Raw genomic sequence first — 23,382 nt, 5'->3', positions numbered from 1 at the left:
ACTGAAAAAGATGGAACAACTAGACGTCATCGAGAAAGTAACAGAACCGAGGCAGTGGGTGAGCAGCATGGTCGCAGTTTGGAAGCCAGAAAAACAGAAGATACGCATATGCATGGACCCCAAGGACCTGAACAACGCTATCGAGAGGGAACACTATCCCATGAGGACGATTGAAGAGGTGATGGCCCGGATGCCAGGAGCCAAGGTATTCAGCACACTTGACGCACAATGTGGCTACTGGCAGGTAAAGCTGGACAAGGAAAGCTCAGCGCTGTGCACATTCAATTCAATTCAATTCAATTTTATTTGTATAGCCCTTAATCACCATTACAGTCTCAAAGGGCTTAACAGGCCAAATATTTGTGACACCCCCCTTTACCCATGCCCCCACACGGGCAAGAAAAAACTCCCTTGAATCAGCAAGGAAGAAATCTTGAGAAGAAACGCAGTGTAGGGGATCCCTTCTTCCAGGGATGGTCAGGAGTGCACTGGGTGCCACAGATGGCATACAGGTAAATACATGTACATCATATTAAAATGGTGATGGGGTTCTGGCCGGTTATCCATGAGGAGAGTCCAGGCATCCAGTCCAGCACCCGCAGCACGCTACAACTGACAGAATAGTGAATTAGAACGGAAAAGTACATAGTGGGAATGTATAATGTAATAAGAAAAGCACAAGCAAACAGAGTAGTCTTCACTACGCATCTGTTGTTTTCACACTCCAAATGCAAGATTGTAGAGGTGCGTTTTGAGCTTCCCTTTGAATAGCTCCACAGAGTCAGCTTCCCTGATCGCTGATGGCAGCCTATTCCATAAAAAGGGGGCTCGATAGGCAAATGCTCTCTGTCCAGCCGATTTCTTTTTAACCTTCGGCAATGAAAGAAGGCCGGCTCCCGAAGACCGGAGAGACCGAGAAGGACTATAAGGAATAATCAGGTCCTTCAGGTACAATGGAGATAGTCCATGCAAGGCTTTATAGGTTAGCAATAGCACCTTAAAGTCTGATCTGAAAGTTATTGGTAGCCAATGTAAAGAGGCGAGAATAGGTGTAATATGATCAAACTTTCTCGTTCTGGTCAGCAATCTAGCTGCCGCATTGTGTACCAGCTGTAGACTCTTTATAGTAGAGTTCGGTAATCCCGAGAACAGTGCATTGCAATAGTCCAGTCTTGACGAGACAAACGCATGAATCAGTGTCTCTGCATCCGCTACAGATAACATTGATCTGATTCTTGCAATGTTTCTCAAATGGAAAAAGGCAATTCTAGTTATACTTCTTATATGCTGATCAAAGCATAGTTGAGGGTCAAACAAGACACCAAGATTTCTGACGGATGCACTCTGTGGGATGGCGAAGCCATCCAACCACAGAGAGACATCCTCAAACTTTTCCCGGTCCCGCTTCGAGCCGATAATCATAAGCTCTGTCTTCCCAGTATTAAGCTGTAGGAAGTTTTGTGACATCCAGCCCTTCACAGCAGCCAAACAGGACTCAACCTTTTGAATCTGGGCAGAATCCCCGGAATCTACAGGAATGTAGAGCTGGGTGTCATCCGCATAGCAATGGAAACTAATTCCGAAGCCACGGATAACGTCACCGAGGGGAAGCATATAAATTGCAAAAAGCAATGGACCAAGAACCGACCCTTGTGGTACGCCAAAGCGCAATTTATAATGCTTTGATTCTGCACCCTCATGAAGCACAAATTGGGTTCTATCTGTGAGGTACGATTCAAGCCAACCAAGAGCCGTACCCCCGAAACCAACATAGTGTTCAAGACGGTGAAGAAGAGTGCCATGGTCAATCGTATCAAACGCAGCGCTCAGATCCAACATCACAAGCATTGTGCTTGTGTTTTTATCCAAAGCAAGAAGGATGTCATTTACAACTCTTGTAATAGCAGTTTCAGTTGAGTGGAAATTCCTGAACCCCGACTGGAAAGGTTCGAAGAGATTATTCCTCGTCAAATAATCAACAATTTGCTTTGCTACAATCCTTTCCTGTACCTTAGACAAGAAGGGCAGATTCGATATAGGCCGATAGTTCCTGACTAATTCAGGATCTAGGCCAGGCTTTTTGAGTAGCGGTTTTAACACCGCAGCCTTGAAATTGGAAGGAACAATTCCTGTTGAAAAAGAAAGATTCATAAGCAAGAGGATAACAGGCCCCACCGTTGGAAAAAGTTCCTTAAGAACCCTAGAAGGGAGCGGATCCAACATACAAGTTGTTGGCTTTGAGGCCTTTATCACCCTTTCAAGTTCCACCAAGGAAATCGCCTTAAACTCCAAAAGAGTTGCGTCAGAGTTCACCATCCTACTTGGCAGAACCCCATCCTGCCCCACAGGATGTGTAGGATTAGCCGCCCGGTAAGCATCAATTTCCTCTCTAATTGATTGAATCTTATTCTCAAAGAAATCCATGAATTCACCTGCCGAGATCGAGGAGCCTACAGTCTGATTCTGTTTCTGAGTGAGACTCCTCACCGTGTCAAAAAGAAACTTAGGATTATTTCTATTCAAATTAATGATACTAGAAAAGTAGGCATTCCTGGCGATAGTCAGCGCACCCTTATAGGTGACCAGACTATTATGCCATGCAAGATGAAAGACCTCAAGTTTAGTCGAGCGCCATTTGCGTTCAAGGATCCTGCAATTACGCTTCAAAATGCGAGTTTCTGCATTAAACCAAGGAGCTGGTTTTTTCACTGTTCGTTTTTTAGTTACGTACGGAGCAACTGAATCAATGGCAACAGACAAGGCAATGTTGAGGTCATCAGTAAGGCACTCCACAGAACCACTATAGTTACAGAGAGGTGCAAGTGAACCAGATAACTTATCTTCCATGGCTGTAATGGTTGCAGGTGTGATGCGGCGACAGCTGAAAGTAGCTTGCTGATTGTCGCAGGGGCAGGATACCACCACCTGGAAAGTGAGCAAAAAGTGGTCTGATAAAGCTGAGGTGTAGGAAGAGACCACTAGCTGCGAAATGTCAACACCGCGGGTCAGAACGAGATCCAACGTGTTTCCACCGATGTGGGTTGGTTGCTGGACGAGCTGTTTGAAGCCAAGCGTATCTGTAATGGACAGAAAAGCCCTTGCGAGGGCATCAGACGGGTTATTCACGTGAATGTTGAAATCCCCAATAAGCAAAATATTGTCTGAATATGTAGCCAAATCAGCTGCAAAGTCAGAAAACTCATCCAGAAAAACTGAATACGGTCCTGGAGGGCGGTATACTACAGCTAAAACAAAAGAGTCTGGAACTCGTTTTGCTTCTCGAGGAGCTGAGGTGCAGAGCGCTAGCACCTCAAAGGATCTGAAAATATATCTATTCTTCGGCTTTAAATTAAGCTTAGAATTAGATATCAGGGCTACTCCACCACCTTTCTTAACTTCTCTAGATACTTGGGTGCTAACGTAATGGGGTGGAGTAGCTTCGTTTAAGGCTAGAAACTCATCTGGTTTTAACCAGGTTTCAGAAAGCCCCAGTATGTCGATCTTTTTATCAATAATTAAATCATGGACCAAGAGCGCCTTCGATGAAAGCGACCTTATGTTCATGAACCCTATTCTGAGTACTTCCCTTTTATTATTTTCAGGGGGAGTCTGGTTAACACTCAGCTCTGAAGCGGTCAAGGGGATACCGCGGTTTCGACATACTGGTTGCGGCCCTCGTCTGCGGGTTTTACACCTCGAGACAGCGCGAGGCCGCACCACCGTACATATAGGTACAGGGTTATTTTCAGAGGGAGTCTGGTTAACACTCAGCTCTGAGGCGATCAGTGGCATCGCCAGAGTTGGACTTACTGGTCGCGGCGCTCGCCTGCGGGTTTTACACCTCGGGACAGAGCGGGGCCGCGCCACCGTACATATAGGTACAGTGTTAATTTCAGGGGGAGTCCGGTTAGTTGTTAGTATTTGATTTGACATGCGGTTTATCATGCGATTTGCCATGCGATTTTGCACGCCTGTACTAGGTACAGCGTTAATTTCTGAGGGAGTGTGGTTAACACTCAGCTCTGTCATGCGAGTTAACATGCGATTTTGCACGACTGTACATATAGGTACAGCGTTAATTTCATGCGATGCGTCATGCGATTTACCATGCAATTTGACATGCGATTTGACATGCGGTTTGACATGCAGTTTTGGCCCACCGTACATATAGGTACAGCGTTAGTTACAGAGGGAGTCCGGTTAACACTCAGCTCTGAAACAATTGGTGCAATAGATCCTGGTTCCCCTAACCCATCTGCTATTCTAGACTCTGTTCTAGACTCTGCAACGTAGACTATCATGTTGCTAGCAGGTTTACTAAACTCCTGCAGCCCAGCGTGCTGTGAGTGGATGAGTCACGCGTGACTAAGACATCTATCTATGTTTTTTGACATAATTGAGGCACCTAACCCAGTAGGGTGTAGGCCGTCTCTCATGAGCACACCAGGGCGACCCCACAGGGAGGGCCAGTTATCTATGAAACCAAAGCCCTGCTCTGAGCTATATAGGGCCAGCCAGCGATTTAGAGACAATAGTCTACTATAACGCTCATCATTACCCTTATCGGGTAGAGGGCCAGAGAGAATTAATCGATGCCGACACATCTTTCTGGCGAAGTCACAAAGCCTAGCTATGTTGCTTTTTGTGACCTCAGTTTGTCTTGTCCTAGCATCGTTGGTGCCAACATGAACTACAATGTTGTCGAAGCTAATGTCGGTGTTTGGTGCATCTAATCTAACTCCGTATGAGGTCTCACCGCATGTTAGCACCCTAAGTTTAGCTTCAATGTCGGGAGCCCTGGCCCCGGGTAGGCAAATAACTGTCGCTGGCGAGTGTAGCCTAACTTTACGTGTAACAGAGTCACCTATGACTAGCGTTTCTACCCCCGAAAAAGACTTGCGAGGCAGGGTACTGACCGCAACCTGCCTCGCAAGTGGTTCTGCCGACAGGATTGCCTTGACGGAGTCACTGCTAACGATAGCGTTAGCTCCACGAGTCCGCCTGGCGGGTCTCTTCTCTATACTTTCTGGAATAACTGTTTTCTCTACTCTCGCTACCCTTTCATCCTCTAACTGAGAGATACGTCTCTCTAACAGAGCTATCTTATCCATGAGAAAGGCAGAGCAAGAACAATCCCAATCCATGCTTACCGTGGTTGATGCAGACGGAGCTCCGGCGAGGAAACAGCGAATACAGTACAGAGTATGCAGAACAGGTCACAGATATAACTACCGAAAAATAGATACAAACCGAGATAGCAGGTCGACGCTAAGCGTCCTGCTAACCAAACCAAACAAACCAAACCAAGCCGGCTACCCGGAAGTTGCGTCTGCGGCGTCACACGGCTGCGTCTGCGGCGTCACACTGCAGCCTTCGGATCAGCCTGTGGAGAGCATGTGGAGAGAGCACAGTGCAAACCCTCGGATACAGAGACACTGTTAAAAACCCTCGGATACGGAGACACTGTTAGAACCCTTGGCTACAGAGACACTGTTAAAAACCCTCGGCTACAGAGACATTGTTAAAACCCTCGGCTACAGAGGCACTGTTAAAACCCTTGGATACAGAGAAACTGTTAAAACCCTCGGATACAGAGACACAGTTAAAACCCTCGGATACAAAGACACTGTTAAAACCCTCGGATACAGAGACACTGTTAAAAACCCTCGGATACAAAGACACTGTTAAAACCCTTGGATACAGAGACACTGTTAAACCCTGTGTGTGTGTGTGTTAAAACCCTGTGTGTGTGCGTTAGACACTGTTAAAACCCTGGGATACAGAGACACTGTTAAAACCCTTCGGATACAGAGACACTGTTAAAACCCTGGGATACAGAGACACGGTTAAAACCCTCGGCTACAGAGACACAATAAAAAACAAGCACAACTAGACAATAATTTAGCTCCAGTCGTCTTGTCCCGGTGTCCTCGCACAGCCTCCAGGCAGCCCAGCACGCAATGTTCTGAACAAACGTCAGCTGCTTCCTGCTTCCTGTCCAATCACAACAACAATCATTCAACACCCCTTTCGGACGATACGCATACAAAAGACTACCATTCGGAATAAACACGGCCGGCGAAATATTCCAAAGACATGACAGAAATGTTTGAGGACATGGAGGGGGTGGAAGTAATCGTGGATGACATACTCGTATGGGGGACAAACGAAGAGCAACACAACCAAAGACTGGAAAGAGTGCTGAACCGAGTCAGGGAAAAGAACATCAAACTCAACCCAGAAAAATGCACATTCTGGGCGCAAGAAGTGAAATACATGGGACACATCTTGACAGCAGACGGACTTAAACCAGACCCCAAAAAAGTGGAGGCAGTCAACAAAATGCAAAAACCCACAAACAAGACTGAATTACAAACTTACCTTGGGATGATCACATACCTGGGGAAGTTCCTACCGCAATTATCCACCGTTACCGCCCCACTCCGGACGCTGCTGGAGAAAACCACAGAATGGATCTGGATGGAGGAACACGACAGGAGCTTCGAGAAACTGCAGGAAATGGTCACCGAGGCTCCAGTAGGCCTACTGAGATACTACGACGCGTCGAAGCCAGTCAAGCTAAGCGTGGACGCATCCAGTTGCGGAATAGGAGCCGTGCTTTTCCAAGACGAATGCTGCCCCATAGCTTACTCCTCAAAAGCCTTCACCGATACCCAAAAAAGATATGCGCAAATAGAAAAGGAGCTGGCTGCCATCATGTTTGGATGTGAAAAGTTCTACCAATACCTGTTCGGGCGAACATTCGAAGTCGAAACTATTGCATATTCTCGAAGAAAGTTGTCCAATCCCGGGTTGCTTTAACTCACTTCATTTATTATAAAGTCGTCGGCATGTTTCGGCATGGTAAATGAAGCTATACGGAGGAAATTGAATCCAACACGTGTGAGAGATAATAACTCTGGCTACTTTCAGCCACGGGCAGAGGCCCGTGGCTGTCCGCGGGTGTCGCTGAAAATCTCTGGCGATCCCCACCTCGTGTCCTCAGGTAGAGACCGCCAAGTGGGCTTGGCCTAGTGGGCGTGGCCGGGGTGCCGTAATGGCTTCGGCTTCTTCATATATTTAAAAGGCGCTGCCATCTGTGGCTGGAGCAGCCTCTAATAAGGTCTTGCTCCCCTTGTGGCTATGTATAGTATTTACGGCTTATATGTTTGGTCCTGCTTCATTTTGGTCTATGTGTGGGTAGCTTAGATTCTTAAAATACGTAACAATCCCTCCTTGGTCATCTTAGATGACCATACAATATTATTTTAAATCATAAACACCATTTACCACACCGAAAACATATCCAAAGTAGGATCAATCATCAACACCATCAACCGTGTGGGAACAACTCTATCGAATAGAGAAAAACCACAACGCGTTCCCGATAATACTGGAACGGTATTCACATTGTGGGTCTCATTGGAAATACAGGTCATTATTAATGACCTTAGTGGCTGTCCGCGGGTGTCGCTGAAAATCTCTGGCGATAATTATGAAGAAACCACTGGCCGAAACCCCACTGCGACTCCAGAAAATGCTACTTAGGCTTCAGAAGTGCAACATGACAGTGAAGTACAAAAAAGGAAAGGAACTGTACGTAGCCGACGCCCTGAGCAGAAACTTCTTAAAAGACTGACGAAAATGAAAATAACGATGATGTACAAGTGTGCGCAGTCATGTGCTTGCCCATAGCACCAGAGCGACTACAGGAAATACGCACAGAAACAGAAAAGGATCCAACACTCACAGCAGTGAAGCAATTCATTCTCCAAGGCTGGACAAACAAATCAGATACGCCAGATGAGGCCAAACAATACTGGGACTACAAGAGCGAAATGACCATAGAAGATGGACTGATATTCAAGGGCAACAAACTAGTCATACCAACCATGCTGAGAAGGATGATGTTGAAGAAACTACACTCCAGCCACCAAGGGATCGAGAAAACAAAAAGATTCGCAAGAGACATCCTATTCTGGCCGGGGATGCAAGCACAGATCACAGACGCGGTTTCAAAATGCGCAATATGCGACACATACAAGAGGCAGAACAGAAAGGAACCCATGATTGGACAGGAAATACCCGCAAGACCATGGCAAAAAATAGCCACCGACATCTGCGTGTCTGAAAAAAACACTTCTATGACCGAGGATCACGCACACTGCCAGCCCTCACCCCCGGAGACACAGTGAGACTGAGAGACGGCAAGCATGGAGGCCAGCTAAAGTGATACATCCAACACCCGAGCCACGATCATACATAGTGGAAGCAGACGGAAAACGGTACAGGCGAAACAGAAGGGAACTCATCAAAACGGCTGAAGATACCAGCGCAAAGGACACTCGCACTGAACGGGAGAACAACTCAAATGAGAGACGACACACACTCAGAAAACCCAAACCCAGAGAAAGACTGAACCTGTAAGAAAGAAAAACTCACCTGATTAACATATTATTCCCTTACAGGTTACAAAGAGACCGAATCAAAAACACTTAATGAATGAAAAAAAAAAAAAAAAAATATCGGAGAAAGAAGAACCGAAATGAACCCTTTGATATGCTTAATATTATTTAATTTACAGTTGGACTAATGTGATTAGTTCTTATGGTTTAACTGTTAGGTTTACTTTGATGGTTCCTGATATATTATATGTTCGCCTAGGGTGTTCTACGGTTACTGAATGTTGATTTTCTTACTTCCTTGTAATTCAATCTTTAATGTTCAGAAAAAGGGAGATGTAATGATATACCGCGGCGCTAGAGGGCGCCACCGCTTAACACAGGCGGTATGTATATATCCCGCGCTTATTTGTAAATAAAGCAGTTTGTATTACGCAGGCACAGGAGTCAGTCGTGTCTCATTACAGTCACCACTGGTTCTCCCGTCGGTTTACACACACACACACACACACACACACACACACACACACACACACACACACACACACACACACACACACACACACACACCTAGGGGTGCCTAGGGCCTAACATTAATGAGCCCCCATCTTCCCCCACTCCCAAGTAGCCACAACCCAAATCATAATTTGTGTGAAGGAAAGATTTATTTATGCAAGTTAGTAAATAAATCTATAGATCTACAAAATAAACTTCAGGGCGGACCAAGGCCAAAATAACAAATAACACAATCCTATCTAGAAAGTAAGAAAATAGCCCTAAGAAAACAAACTACAAATCTTACCTCCCTATCTAAGTAAAACAAGAGAAAACACCGTAAACAAAACTGGCAGTCCACCCTTACGATCACACACGTTAACTATCAACTATTACGTAATGTCCCACAAGACAGAACGACAGTGTGGCCGGTTGGGAGAGGAAGAGGACGGGGGAAAAACCGGCTGCCCTCAGACGGCCGCCATCTTGGCTGCTTTGTAGTGGTTGGTTCCCGGCTGCAGCCAACCACAGGCCAGGGCTCAAACCTCGTCCACCAATCATCTCCGCGTCCTGGCACACTCATCTATGCATGTCCGGAGAAAGAGAAAAAGGCACAGGGCACACAGCAGACCGAACAAAATAATGAACACACACACACACACACACACACACACACACACACACACACACACACACACACACACACACACACACACACACACACACACACACACACACACACACACACACACACACACACACACACACACACACACAATATTTTTGTTCAGGATTTTAATAAAAACAAAAACTGGATAGGAATTTGATAGAAATGTATATTTGCAAACCATTCAGCTCAGCAGTCCACTATTCTTTAATTCCGTCTTTCCAATTGCACTGAAATCGCTGGGCTTCCTTTCGACGTACAGAAGAGTAAAGGTACTTTTACCTGAGACACGTTTGCATACAACCCCATAGAGTGGACCGTGTTTTTATACCGTTTAAGGCTGGTGGTAATATAGCACACATTTTACACACTTCATGGAGACAACTTTCCAATAAGCTCATTGATTAGGCTACATGTTAAACTAAGCTTTCCTTTGTTTAAATCAAATGCCTTGTCATATCACTTAGACAGAAGAAACAGCATGTGGAGGATTGCAAATAATAATTAATACCTCTAACGGTAAAAGACATAGCACAATGCTTTAGTTGGAGAAAATTAAAATATATATATATATTATTGGAATGTATAATTGCGTGGTGAAAGTTGTTATTACATTATGGTTTGGCAGTTTGGCACTGATAAGTGATTGGGTTTATAGCTGGTGGGAGAATAATTCATTGCTACAGCAAGGGTGCTCAGTGGAGCCTGAACAGAAAACAAAAATCAAACTACCCTCACCTGAAAGCATCCTCACCCAACTGTTATACAGGAAAAACGGTGAAACAGAAAGTATAATCAAACGCCTTGATTCTTCCGTTTAAGGTTTTTATCTCATTGGAGGAGTTCAGGGCTGAACTTCCTTTCAGGTTCAATAAGCGGACCCCAGGTGTGTCGCATCAGCGCTTAATCAGCACCCAATCAGCCCGGTTCTACATGCAGTAGCACTGTTTCACCTATGTCCTCCTAAACATTACACACACACAGTCCTCCTAAACATCGTATTAAATTAAACATTTTATTATAAATGCAACCCCTCCCCGACCGAAATGCACAAGCCGCTAATGTCATCAATCCTGACACGTCCAAACAGTGCCAGTTTCACAGCTCAGTCTATGTAGCGTTTTGATTTACCGTGCCTCTCGATTGCCCGGGACAAGTTGGCAAGGTCCACGAATCCTGTAGTGACCCAGGGATTGTTAAGGCAGCACGAATCCTTGTCAAAAAGAAGACACGGCCAGCAAAATAGTCGCTGAAGTTTGCTGCTGCCAGCTAGCCACTCCGTTCGTGTATAGTTTTCTTCATTGAACGTCCGAAAGAAGCCTCGCTTTCTCTCCACGCGCAGTTTAAGCTTCGGTGTTGGCCTGCCATCGGATTTTATTTTGATTCGCTGCTGTTGTGGTAGTTTGGTAAAATATTTTTTAAGTAAATAATCTAAATCTCCACCCTCCATAACTGCACTTGCTAAGTAGGCTACTCAAAAATGAGAACAATTCAAACATGCTAATTTCGCGCTATTTGTTTTGTTATTGTTTTCTCTGTGACGTTGATAATGATGCTTTGATTTGATTGGTGTGAAGCCAAGGGCCGAGTGGCTTCCCTTGGCACCCTCCTGACACCCTCCCGACCAATCAGAGGAGGGCAGTGTCATGACGGTAGCCTCACCTGATTGGTAGCTCGGGCTGGCTTCCTCGCAGTGTGCAGTGTCGTGTTTTGGCGCGTCTTCAGTTTATAACAGGGGCGCCGTATCGCGCATTGTGAAATGGTCAATGAGAGGAGAAAATGGGGAAGAAATGACAGCAACACAGCACAAAATAATTAACGAAACTGTTGATATAAATGTTTTTATTGGATGACAACTACAGCCTAAAAAAACAGGGAAGCCTGGCTTCCCTTGGCCTCCGGGAGAAAACGCCACTGACTGTGAGAGGTTCGGTGTAGGAGTTTCGGCCCCAAACGCATTTTCCGCTACCGTTTAAAGACGCAAATGGGCGTGGCCTATGCCAAAAGATGCAGCAGACTCCAGTGAATCTGTATCTAACGTCTTGGACCGTGGGAGGTTCGGTGTGGGAGTTATAGCCCCAAACGCGTATTCCTTGGTATAGCGCCACCTAGTGACCGGCGTGTCTGGATTTTGTCGTCTGCGTAGTCCGAAGAGATCTGGATCTAGTCATGCAATTGGCGTGTCTGCACCATTTACGGTTTGGGCTGTGGTACCACTTCTAGTGAGGTAAGTATAACAATAAAAATCCTTACAAAAACAATAGGGATCCAACCTGTTGGCTTGGACCCCTAAATACAAAATCTAATCCTCTTGCTAAAGTGTCTTGGTGGTGCAGTGGTAAGCTCTGCCGAGTGCAGCACAGGGGACAAGGGTTCCAGTAACACTTGTGTCGATGGTTTTTGAAACATAGTCCTTGTGTGAATATAAGGTCAAATATTACTGCAGAACTTGGTTTCACCTACGGCTCTGTGGCGCAGTGGATTGCTCTCGACTGACGGTTTTGAGGTTCTGCGTTCAAGGACCACCCAGGTTGGTCACCGTGGAGAAACATGTCAATGTTAACTCTGTTCACCAAAGCGGTGAGCAGCACTGTGGGGACATTGTTTCAGGAGTACCTGGTTTAAGCCCTACCATAAAAATCTAAGGAAATATTTATTTTAAAAGGGGGGGGACTACTACTTCACCAAGTCGCATAGCGTACAAAAAGTTTCAAGACCCTTTTAGTTCTAACACCCCCCCCCCCCCCCCCCCACACCCCCTATGAAGGTGGAGGGTTTCTGCAGACAGGTTGGGGGACCTGTTTGGGGGGCCCCCCTTCTTGGTGCCCCCTTCTTGGTGGCCGTGTGAGCGGGGACTCGAACCTGAGTCTACAGCGTGATAGCCAACACTCTTACCGCTGCACCACCAAGACGCCGACTAGAAACTATTCAGACCTCATACTTGGCTTTACAAATTCACATGTAGAAATTAGAGTTCCATCAAAGTTTGTCAGCTGGACTCGAACCCTGGGCTTCGGAGCTTTAGCAAACAGCTATATCCACTCCACTTCTTAACATCTTACAGGGTGTCTGACTGGGCTGGGTCCATCGATTGATTGACCCTGGAAACACCCTGGTATTTATAATTCATCTATCAGGGGATGATTGTCATAAACCTGTTAAATAACCCTTTAGAAAATATACATTCCATATATTATGCCAACATTTGTGATTTAATTATTAATTCAATTCAATTGTATTTGTATAGCCCTTAATCACCATTAGAGTCTCAAAGGGCTTAACAGGCCAAATATTTATGGCATCCCTCTTTACCCAGGCCCCCACAAGGGCGAGAAAAAATGCAATGCAAGCTTATTTCTCCATTTCATCTTGTTGTTATTGAAGGGAGGGGTGGGATCTTTTCAGTTGGATACTTTTCAAGTCTAGTTCACTATCGCTGGATTCTCCAAGTTGCCTACCATAGCATTAAAGAAAAGCATTTGCTAATCAGGGAGTTTATTGATGGGTATATTTGCAGAGAAGGTGCCATTGGATAAAAAAAAGAACACATCAACATTCGACGCAGGGATTCACTTATAAATGTCTGCATTCCAAGGTAGAGAATCAGTCCGGCTCCAGGATAGCCACGAGTGTCGGGTCATAACCTGGCGAGAAGGGGACCGAATCAGAGCCTTGCAACATGGCTGACGTCGGCAGCGCTTTCTCCATAGCAACACATGTAGTAATGTGTAGATGGAGGGATATCAGGGTGGTCAGTCCCATTGTATGCAGCGGGCATGCACAACAGTAAGCCGAAGGTCCGTCAAGTCACTAAAGTCTATACTAGAGATAAAGCGAAGTCTCTGGAAGTCTACTTACTCTCCAAGTCATCTAGTCGGTCATTGCTACACATGAGGCCATTACATCTACTATAGAGAGTGTGCAACGGGATGAATGAACGTTGAATCCGTCTCAATCCTCTTAACCATCAGTTCGACTGGCCCCTTCACTCTTTGCTCTCGCGCTCGTCTTACCTCAAAGTGCGCCCCGTTCCTTCTACTACCCAAGTTACAAATCCTATTTTCGTCGAATTGATTTTGCTACATACTTGGCGGTAGCTGGAGGCCGTCCCTGCTGTGAAGTGAGGAGCTCCAGGCCCAGAGTTGGGCTACACGTGCAGGGACGAAAAGAGGTTCCTGGAGTCGCTGGCCGGGTAGCGACACTGGAGGGTCAGCCTGGCACCGTCGGAGAGGAGGAGGAGGAGGAGGAGGAGGAGGAGGAGGAGGAGGAGGAGGAGGATGATCAGAACCGTTGAACTGTTGCTTGGAGGAATTTTCTGAAGGTTTTCAACAATGATAATGCAATGATGTTCTGATTTAAAAAAATTATTTTTGATTTAAAACTTCGTCTTATTCTTATTTTTTTTGTATTGTTACTATTGGTAGGATTTTTTACTTTTTTTTTTTATACAGAGTATGCATATATGTATGCATGTGTTTTAGTTGGTGGAGGGAAGGGATATACAGACATTCTGTGCACAGTTTGTTGAATACCCATCCCAAATAAAAAGAAAAAGAGGAGGAGGAGGAGGAGGAGGAGATAAAGGGCTACATGTGTGCTCCGTGGTGGGTGTACCCACCTGTACGGCGTATCTCTCTCTATCACCGGGTCCCCAACCAGAGGAAGAAACTCTTGATGATTTCTAACCTGGTTCTCATAAATGAGCAGATCACCTTCAGTCTGAGAGTAAACAAAACAATAAAAAGGCATAATCAATCAATAAGTCAATAAATCATAGATGATATCTCAAACACACACACACACACACACACACACACACCGTCAGCGTCGTGCCACAGGCCCCCACGTCAAAGACGAACAGTGCCCGCGCGCTGTCCGTTTCCATGGGAACGCAGCTGGGATCCAACAGGGTGGTGCGGTTGGGCTGCACGGGGGGGGCGCTGTGGGTGGTGTCCACCACCGCCACCACCCGTCCGTCGGGCAGGCACGCTGTCAAAGCCCCACCCACAAACAAACAATCAGCAGGGGTCGTGATTGGGCGGTAACATGCATTGTTTTGCACCGACGACACCACTCAAACATGATAGCTTCTCCCCGTCGTCGGGGGGCCGGAGAGGGAGGGACCACCCGACGCGTGCGTGCGCGACTGCGCGCGTCTTAGGCAAGAGGACCTAGCCGGTAGCAGCTCCTTAGCGACATGCTTCCCCAACTCCCTGGACGTTGCTTTGGATGAACGCTTAAAAAGGGGAGCCGATAGCTGCACCATTATGGGATGTAAAAAGAGTGCCGCCGCGCTGAACCGTGTGTGTGGGGAAACAAACGCGGCCCGTCGCGTCCACTCGGGTTCCGCGAGGAGGTTCATGGGTGACGACATGCAGCAGTCTGAGGGAACACACCGAGCAGCTCGCCGGGAGTGAAGGTGCACCTCTGGACGATCCGGTCCTCCTCCTCCCGGGACCCCAGGCCCACCACGGACAGCTGGGCCCGGACCCCCACGCGGCCTAGGGTGACCTCCTGCACGGGGGAGGAGGGGAAAAAACAAAAACATAAGTGAAAGTCTTTATCTGTGGTGTACTTTATTGTTAGGCAATGTCTGTTCTGTATCTGTTGTACACACACACACACACACACACACACACACACACACACACACACACACACACACACACACACACACACACACACACACACACACACACACACACACACACACACACACACACACACACACACACACACACACACACACACACACACCTGTTGTGTACATGTGAAGAATTTGACACTAAAGCTGACTTTGACACATAAGATGTATATAGATATATGATGTATATAGCTATATGATGTATATAGATGTATATAGATATATGATGTATATAGCTATATGATGTATATAGATATATGATGTATATAGATATATGATGTATACAGATATATGATGCATATGGATAGATGATGTATATAGCTATATGATGTATACAGATATATGATGTATATAGCTATATGATGTATATAGATGTATATAGATATATGATGTATATAGATATATGATGTATACAGATAGATGATGTATACAGATATATGATGCATATGGATAGATGATGTATATAGCTATATGATGTATACAGATATATGATGTATATGGATATAGATAGTTCAGGATGTGGTGAGGAGAATACAGGGACCTTTCTCCAAAAGGACCTGGTCCACCTACAATATGAGGCGTGATTGGTAGGAATTTACAAGTGACAAAAAGAGGGACGAACAGCATTACAAACTTCTTTGTGTTCACTACAACTACGACTTACAATTAAGGACTTGGTTAAGCGGCCCTAGGAATTGTTGTCCAATGTTAATTGTGTGCTTCGGTTTTCCTCGGCCTCGTTTGTATTTGCCTCACGGATTTGGGAAACACCGTAGGGTTTCCCAAAATGAGGAAAACGCACCGGATCCTGAACAGGCTTGAACAGGTTTTTTTTTTTTAAATCATAACAATACAACATGTATTGTTGTGTTGTATGCATGTGTATGTAGAGCCGCTGCGACCCCCAGGGGCCCCCCGCGACCCCGCGACCCCGCGGCTCCCCACCTCGAACACCATCCCGGGCCCGTGGAGGGGGATCTCCACGCTGAGGCTGTCCTCGTGGTCCTCCAGACGGAACCGCCCCATCCGGGCCAGCTCCATGTCCAGCCGCCGGCCCCCCAGGTACAGCTCCCACTGGAGGTGGTCCGGGCCCCGGGCCCCGTAGTGCAGCCGCACCAGCAGGCTGCGCTCCGAGCAGCGGGCCTCCAGCCGCAGACGGTCCCCCTCTGACACCCCCCCCCGGAGGGGGTGGGATAGGGAGAAGGGGGGTGGCGTCACCTCACCGTTCCTCAGTGAGTGGCGGCTCATGTTTTAGTTTCATACGCCGCGTCTTATCCATCCAGAACAACATCACCGGGATGCGTTTGTTTACAGGGCTAGGGCTGAAATGACCCTCTGATTCAAACGTATATGTCCTGTAGATTCACAAAGGCCAACATGGCTGCTCCTACCCGGTTCACACGGACAAAGCCAGCACATTTCAGAAATCACCCTGGGTTGTGATGGCCACTTTAGAGAAAACCTCATACATTGAGGGCTGGCAACTATTTGAGGCTGGCAGTCCGCTTTAGCTTTCTTCTAAATCTTAAACACATTGAATTGTTTTTTTAAATTGTAACTTTGCCTCCGTTTTCTTTGACTCATCTATTGTATTTTATTATTAAATGTTATCGTGTGACAATGTTTCTATGTGAAGCACTTTGAGTCTGCCTCGTGTATGAAAAGTGCGATATGAATAAAGTTGCCTTGCAGCCCTGCAGCGCTCCCATCAGCCTCCCAGTCCATCACCACTGACCACCACCGTGTTGATGAGAGTTGGAGTCACTGGCTCACCGTCGGGGTCTGGAGCGCTGCTCTCCAAGGTGGCGGGATAGGCGAACACCTCACCGCCGGGGGAAACTCGGAGGTCAAAGGTCACCGTGAGGCTGCGTGTCCGGTGGCCGGCCGCTCTATGCTGGCATGGATGGGAGGAGAAACACACACACACGCACACAAACAGTAAAGCAGGAATTGAGGAGATTATTTTGAGCACAAACACTTTATCATCCAATAAATGCTAATATGGATGACATAACTGATATCTGACAAATACTTTGGCCTTGATGAGAGATTGTGCATTTATTGGGCATACACACACACACACGTGTGTGTGTGTGTGTGTGTGTGTGTGTGTGTGTGTGTGTGTGTGTGTGTGTGTGTGTGTGTGTGTGTGTGTGTGTGTGTGTGTGTGTGTGTGTGTGTGTGTGTGTGTGTGTGTGTGTGTGTGTGTGTGTGTGTGTGTGTGTGTGTGTGTGTGTGGTCTTCCACCTTCTTCCCCCCCTCACCTCTTCGTTCACGGCGGCGTGCGAGAGCGGGACCCGTAGCTGGTAGGAGTGGCTCCCGTTGCCGTGGTCGACCCTAGACACCTCGTGGCCCCCGGTGGTCCGGCTCCAGAGCACCTTCCCTCCGCCGCCGCCGCCACGCACTGTGACCCGGGCGAGGGACACGTCCGACGGGAAGCTCCCCAGGGTGACGTCAAAGACCCCCTCAGACGCCACCGTGTCTGTGGAGAGAGAGAGGGTGAGAGACAGAGAGCGAGGGCGAGAGATAGAGGGCGAGGGTGAGAGAGAGGGCGAGAGACAGTGGGGGAGAGAGAGAGAGAGGGTGAGAGACAGAGGGCGAGGGTGAGAGAGAGGGCGAAGAGACAGAGGGGGGGGAGAGAGAAAGGGCGAGAGACAGAGGGCGAGGGAGAGAGAGGGCGAGAGACAGAGGGCGAGAGAGACGCAAGAGAACCAAGTCACAAAGATTTCTCTTTCCAGTTTGTTGATGTTCTCCTCAGAATTAAGTTATGAATTAAAGTAGTATTCAAAATAAATATATTTGTATCGATCCTCGATAATAAATGCCACCACTGTCCAGGAGAGGGGGTAAAGAGGTCCTTACGACTAAAAGGTCACTATACTCTCAACAAAAATGCACTTAGAGGGGTGGAGTTATGGCGCCAGGTGTGAGTGTGATTAGCCGTTACAAGCCGCTTGTAACGGCTAATCACACTCACACCTGGCGCCATAACTCCACCCCTTTAAAGTTCACAAAAAAAACCTCAAGGCTCAGTTATGGTTCCACGTTGACGCAATGTAATGACCAAGGACCAATCACAGCCCTTGCGGCTGCCCCGCCTCGACGCAAGGTTAAAAAATTTTCTTCACGCCTTCGCGGTGGAGGGTCTGCAAGGACGTCGGGGGGTCCGTAAACCCCCACGCGCTGCGTCGAAGTGGAACCATGACTGAGCCTTCAGGCGGTCAGGGGGGCTCACTGTGGCTGAGCGGAGGGGCCCGCGGCATGAAGGGGGCCCTCAGGAGCCGGAGGGATCGGTGCTGGGTGAGGGGCCAACGCTCGTCCCCCCACTGGCGCAGGAAGAACAGCTGCAGCCCCGCCCGCTGACCGTAGCGGCCCTGCACCACCGCGCTCTGCAACACACCACCACGCATCCCATAATGCACCAGGCCCTTGTGAAGGGAGCGTCCGTGAAGCGAAAGAGGCTTTGATCAGGGAACAAAACGAGGAAGCAGACAACATGGGAGTTCTTCACCTTCTCCGTCACTCGCTTATCGGGGTGCGTTGTCATTTTATATGTCCTCATTTTTCCCCAAGGAGAAAATGTAACACAAACTATCCACCCCCCAACCCAGCTGAGATCCATAAAGTCTTCTGAACCGGATCACAAAGAGACGACCCAGCAAAGACCGAGAGAGGTATAGCCATTCTGAAAGGTGACATAGATATTATACCACCAGGTGTGAGTGTGATTAGCCGTTACAAGCCGTTTTGAAAATCTGGCCTCTTCTGACATCACTAGTGGGCGTGTCCACCTAGATGTGTGCTGGATAGATCAGTCTACCAGCCTACCCAGTGGACTGGAGCAAACGTTGCTCATCTGTCCGTCACACATCTAGGTGGACCCGCCCACTTGTGATGTCAGCTAGCTCACAGCTAGTGGTACAATGGGGGACCTTTAAGACGGAGGACCCCCTGCTGGGTCTGCGCAGCCCCGTTCAGGACGTCCCTGTGCTCTCTGGGGGTCTCTCCGTACCGTGACGTCCACCCCCGGGGAGGCGAGGGGGACCCGGAGCTCCAGCCGCCCGTCGGACAGACGGACGCGGTACCCCCTCTCCTGGGCCTCGACCGCGCTCACCATCAGGGGCCCCACCCCCAGCCTCGAGGGCCCCTCCCGGAGCCGGCCCCGGGTCAGCTGGGGGACGGCGTGGGGGTCCGCCCACAGCAGGTCAGGACCGTCCACTACGGCCTGGTCTGAGAGACAGACAGACAGACAGACATCTTAATTCCAGCCAGCGCTGTGAGATCATATCACCGGACAACATTTGTGATTGATGTATATATATTTTAATTTTGAGCAGATCTTTGTTATATTCTTTGGGGGGTTGTGTAAAGCTTGTGTCTAGTTTTTCTAATTGCTGTACTGTGCTCGACGGTTTCAGATGAAAACAATATTGACACGTTTGTTAGTATTACTTGAATGCAAAAATTTCAATCGTTTTTAATGGTTTGCTGGGAAAGTTTTTTATAGATTAAATTTTTATACTTTTATCATTTATAATTTATATATTTATTATTAGGTCATTTCACATTTATAAGTTCTAATTTGAGTGAACCTCACTCTTGTTGCAGGCGGCGACGGTGCTGACGGTCATCGGGACCCCCTGGACTGAGAGGAGGATGGAGGCGCTCATCACCTCCATGTCCAATCCCTGCTCCTAAAACACCAGGGAACAAAACCACGAGGGTAAAACGTCAATTTAAGGTGCATGATATTAAATACCAACATCCCAGGGTCCTCCAAATCTCTCCCAGTAAATAATAATAAGTTAATTAATCATAACCATTTTCTAGGATCACTGAAAAATACATTATCCACTCCACCATTTGGATTTAATGACACTTTGTTGTTATTTTTTTTACCACAACTTCTCTCCAACCAAGAGAAACGAAAGACAATAGCGACTGCCGCCAATACCATTTAAATCCAACCATTTAGCGTTGAAATACGACTTAAAAACAGCGACACCGTTGCTGGCGACACCGTGCATTGCACCTCGACGGTGTACGACAGAGGAGAGGAGTACGCCGCGCGGAGCAGCACCCGGGGCCCGGCGTGGGAGACGAGGTAGCCCAGGTCGGAGGCCTCCCTCCATGACATGACGGGCTCTAGGCTGGCCTCCCCTTCATCCCCCCCCGGTGCAGACTGCCGGTGTAGCCGGACCCCCGACTCCAACACCGTATTGTCCTGCTTGGAAGAGTCCGGTAGACGGTTGTGTCAAGGGAAATCCTATTTCACATGTTGTTTAGGTTGTTTTTTTTAACGGTAAAATAGCTACTTGGAGGCTGCTTGTGGCTCTTCTGTTGCCATGGCAACCCCATCTCAATACATTTACATTTGTTGTTATTTTTATACTTGCAAATAAATAAATAAATATATATTAGTATGGGTTTGAATGGCCAGTAGCTCACCGGCTGGGCTTTGAAGGAAGCATGAAGCACGGGGAGTTGGACAGACACCTGACAAGAGAGAGACACAGACACAGACAGACACAGACTTAAAATCGCTGGCAATATCAATTGAAAATGACAGTTCTCTAATCGCTACTGTCATTTCAATAATTACACACAATGGTACCTTTAACATCCAATTAACATTAACAAAAAAAGTGTTTTGTAGTGTGGTGTCTTTCTCAAGAGGAAGGCTTACATTGTAAATGACCCCATTTGTTTTTAAACTGGCAAACTCATTGTCTCTTCAAAATGTTGCTGTTGTACAGTTGGTTAAGCCAAGCATCAATCTGTCCCTGTAGCAATCACCCACCATCTTTTTTAAAGCCATCCAATAATAATAGATAACTCGAAACAAGAGGGCTGTGTATTCACCTCCATGTAGTTCTCCTCACACACTATCTCCCTGGCGCCCCACGGCCACTGGAGGGCGCAGTAGAGGCGGAATGGAAAAGCTGTGGCAGTCCCGTTGGCCCAGCGATTCCAAAACCACATATGCAAACTGTACTCTGTGTCATTCTGCAACAGAGAAAATCATTAATATGTAGGGGGGGGGGGGGGGGGGGGGGGGAGAACACGTATGTGAAAGGGATGATGCCAAAATTGCATCAAATTGATAACATGTGAACGTTCAACCTGACTTAGGACGTTGCAGGCAAGAAAGGATGCCCGGAACACCAGGTCGCCACGGTGGTTCAGGAAGGCCGTGTAGCCGCATTTGGCCGCCTCTCGAGCGGATGGGATGTGGACTTCACTCCGATCTGTAATGCATGTTAACGGAAAGGTAATGCATCGTTTAATAACTAATCAAACAAATTTAACACGATCAAAACAATAAGGGATATCTACATAAACATCATTCGTTTTATAAATTGAATGATTTGTCATCAGTGTTACCTTCAAAATTGAAACCGAACTTCTCAGCGAGGAAGGTTGACTTTATTGTAACCCAGAAGTGACGTTCGTGGCAATGCGTCCAAAAGTCCCCTAATCATTCGAGAAACAATTTTGAGAACAATGTGCGTAAAGCCCTTCACAGTCTGATCTAAACGAAGTTAGAGTGGAGAATGAGCTATATGTTACCTGCCAGGACCGATGTCTCCAAGCACACTGCGAGGAGGAGCAAGGGGAAACATTTCCAAGTCATCCTTAAAGACGCGGAGTAATCAGTAGGAGAACCTACGGAGGATCTCGAAATAAATAAAAAAACAGACAAAAATAAATACATATTTATTCGACACTATGTTTTTACGACGTGGCCTGTAGGATTTGTTTACATGGATACCTTGTGTTAATTACTCGCCAGATGCATTTATGACTTGAAATCCGCACCTGATTGGAGTTCTTTATAGAGTGGTGAAGTCACGCCCCTTCCGGTAGGGCTCATGGGACCTATGAGATCGAAAAATATGAATGGGTGTCAATGGAGAGAAAATAATTATTTTCTGGTCCCAGTCTTTATATGCCCTGGATTACACATATGTTGTTTGTGGATTTAAATGATAATTTTTCATGCAAAGAAAACTAAAAATGTTCGTGAAGAAGTTAGATAATTTTAGGTTTTATGTGAGGCCGCTTTGTGAACTACAGCTCTTCGCTGCTCTCGACGCATATGATATACGTCACCACACCCGCCCTTGGAACTCGGCACAGAGATGGCGATCTCTCTGCCCCACTTCACCGCTTTTTCCAAGGGGAGGATAAAAGCATCGAAAGAGGTGAAAACCATTATAAGTCGGGGCACGTGCAGAATTTCAGTGATGCCGATGGGAAGATTGTCTGTCTTCTCCACGCCAGTCGCAGGGAGCGTGACGTCACATACGAGCCGTGTAGTCTTTCTCGTTGTGTTTTCTCTACAGCCTTTATCTGAACAATTGCACAATAAACGGTCGAACTCTTTGCATGAAAAATTATCCTTTAAATCCACAAACAACATATGTGTAATCCAGGGCATATAAAGACCGGGACCAGAAAATAATTATTTTCTCTCCATTGACACCCATTCATATTTTTCGATCTCATAGGTCCCATGAGCCCTACCGGAAGGGGCGTGACTTCGCCACTCTATAGGGAGCATGCTCGCAGTAGACCAATGAGAGCCCGCTACACTTTGAATCGTAATTAAAGTAAAAATTTAAATGTGAGTCCTATGGAAGCATTCAATTCGTATAAATAAGTATCAGTTTTACAATCAAAATCCTTATTGGTCATTATAACTTTCACATTCATTGCTTCCCTTCCTTCCTCGATTATGGAAGCAAGTGACTGCCAAATGTTTGAATTTTAAAAGCTGCTGAATTTTGAATCGGTAAATATAAACACCTTTGAATTCATAACATTAGAAATATTGCACTTTGAAGACAAGGACAGCCGCATTTATTCGTTTTGAATTAACCTTTTTTAAAATTCCAATATGGCAAGTTGAAACATTTGAAGATCCAACTTGACATTGTGTATCTGACTCAGAGAATATTTGAAATCGTGTTTGTGAAATGATACAACTTGAAATTAGAAATTTCAATTTCAAACAGGCTTGTTTTCCAGGTATAAGATTTAAATGTTATAAACTCAAAGGTGATTACATATCCATACAAATGGCAACATAATGGCAGTGATTTGCGCCTCCACCCCCCCTCCTTCCTGCCCGGTGGGGGGCTGGGCCACAGCGGGGGGCCCGTCGCAATGAC

General features: G+C 46.8%; 2 protein-coding genes and 1 long non-coding RNA gene across 4 annotated transcripts; all 3 read right to left on the bottom strand.

Moving 5' to 3' along the window:
* Positions 1 to 878: 878 nt before the first annotated feature.
* On the bottom strand, positions 879 to 5,659 carry LOC132475792 (uncharacterized). Of its 2 annotated transcripts, none has more exons than XR_009529990.1 (2): positions 5,151 to 5,659; positions 879 to 3,097 (listed from the first exon to the last, which is right to left on the bottom strand). It is a non-coding gene; the product is annotated as an uncharacterized LOC132475792 (long non-coding RNA). The 2 variants fall into 2 exon arrangements; XR_009529991.1 differs by having other exon boundaries at positions 879 to 3,077.
* A 6,871-nt stretch (positions 5,660 to 12,530) lies between these two features.
* Positions 12,531 to 18,663, bottom strand: LOC132445692 (uncharacterized). Its single transcript, XM_060035806.1, has 9 exons — positions 18,444 to 18,663; positions 17,473 to 17,690; positions 16,982 to 17,102; positions 16,154 to 16,374; positions 14,961 to 15,078; positions 14,384 to 14,553; positions 14,183 to 14,283; positions 13,652 to 13,778; positions 12,531 to 13,208 (listed from the first exon to the last, which is right to left on the bottom strand). The coding sequence occupies exons 1-8, from the start codon at positions 18,616 to 18,618 to the stop codon at positions 13,712 to 13,714; spliced, it is 1,191 nt and encodes a 396-aa protein (XP_059891789.1). The 5' UTR covers positions 18,619 to 18,663; the 3' UTR covers positions 12,531 to 13,208; positions 13,652 to 13,711.
* Positions 18,664 to 19,142: 479 nt separating this feature from the next.
* On the bottom strand, positions 19,143 to 21,995 carry LOC132445753 (uncharacterized). Its single transcript, XM_060035878.1, has 8 exons — positions 21,779 to 21,995; positions 21,593 to 21,682; positions 21,332 to 21,456; positions 21,071 to 21,214; positions 20,657 to 20,704; positions 20,241 to 20,432; positions 19,806 to 19,902; positions 19,143 to 19,438 (listed from the first exon to the last, which is right to left on the bottom strand). The coding sequence occupies exons 1-8, from the start codon at positions 21,921 to 21,923 to the stop codon at positions 19,143 to 19,145; spliced, it is 1,137 nt and encodes a 378-aa protein (XP_059891861.1). The 5' UTR covers positions 21,924 to 21,995.
* Positions 21,996 to 23,382: the final 1,387 nt, after the last annotated feature.

The sequence above is a fragment of the Gadus macrocephalus genome, chromosome 17 (assembly GCF_031168955.1).
Source record: "Gadus macrocephalus chromosome 17, ASM3116895v1".
NCBI classification, from domain to species: Eukaryota; Metazoa; Chordata; class Actinopteri; order Gadiformes; family Gadidae; genus Gadus; species Gadus macrocephalus.
The sequence above is the reverse complement of the archived record's forward strand: the minus strand, read 5'-3'. Positions and strand labels throughout refer to the sequence as shown.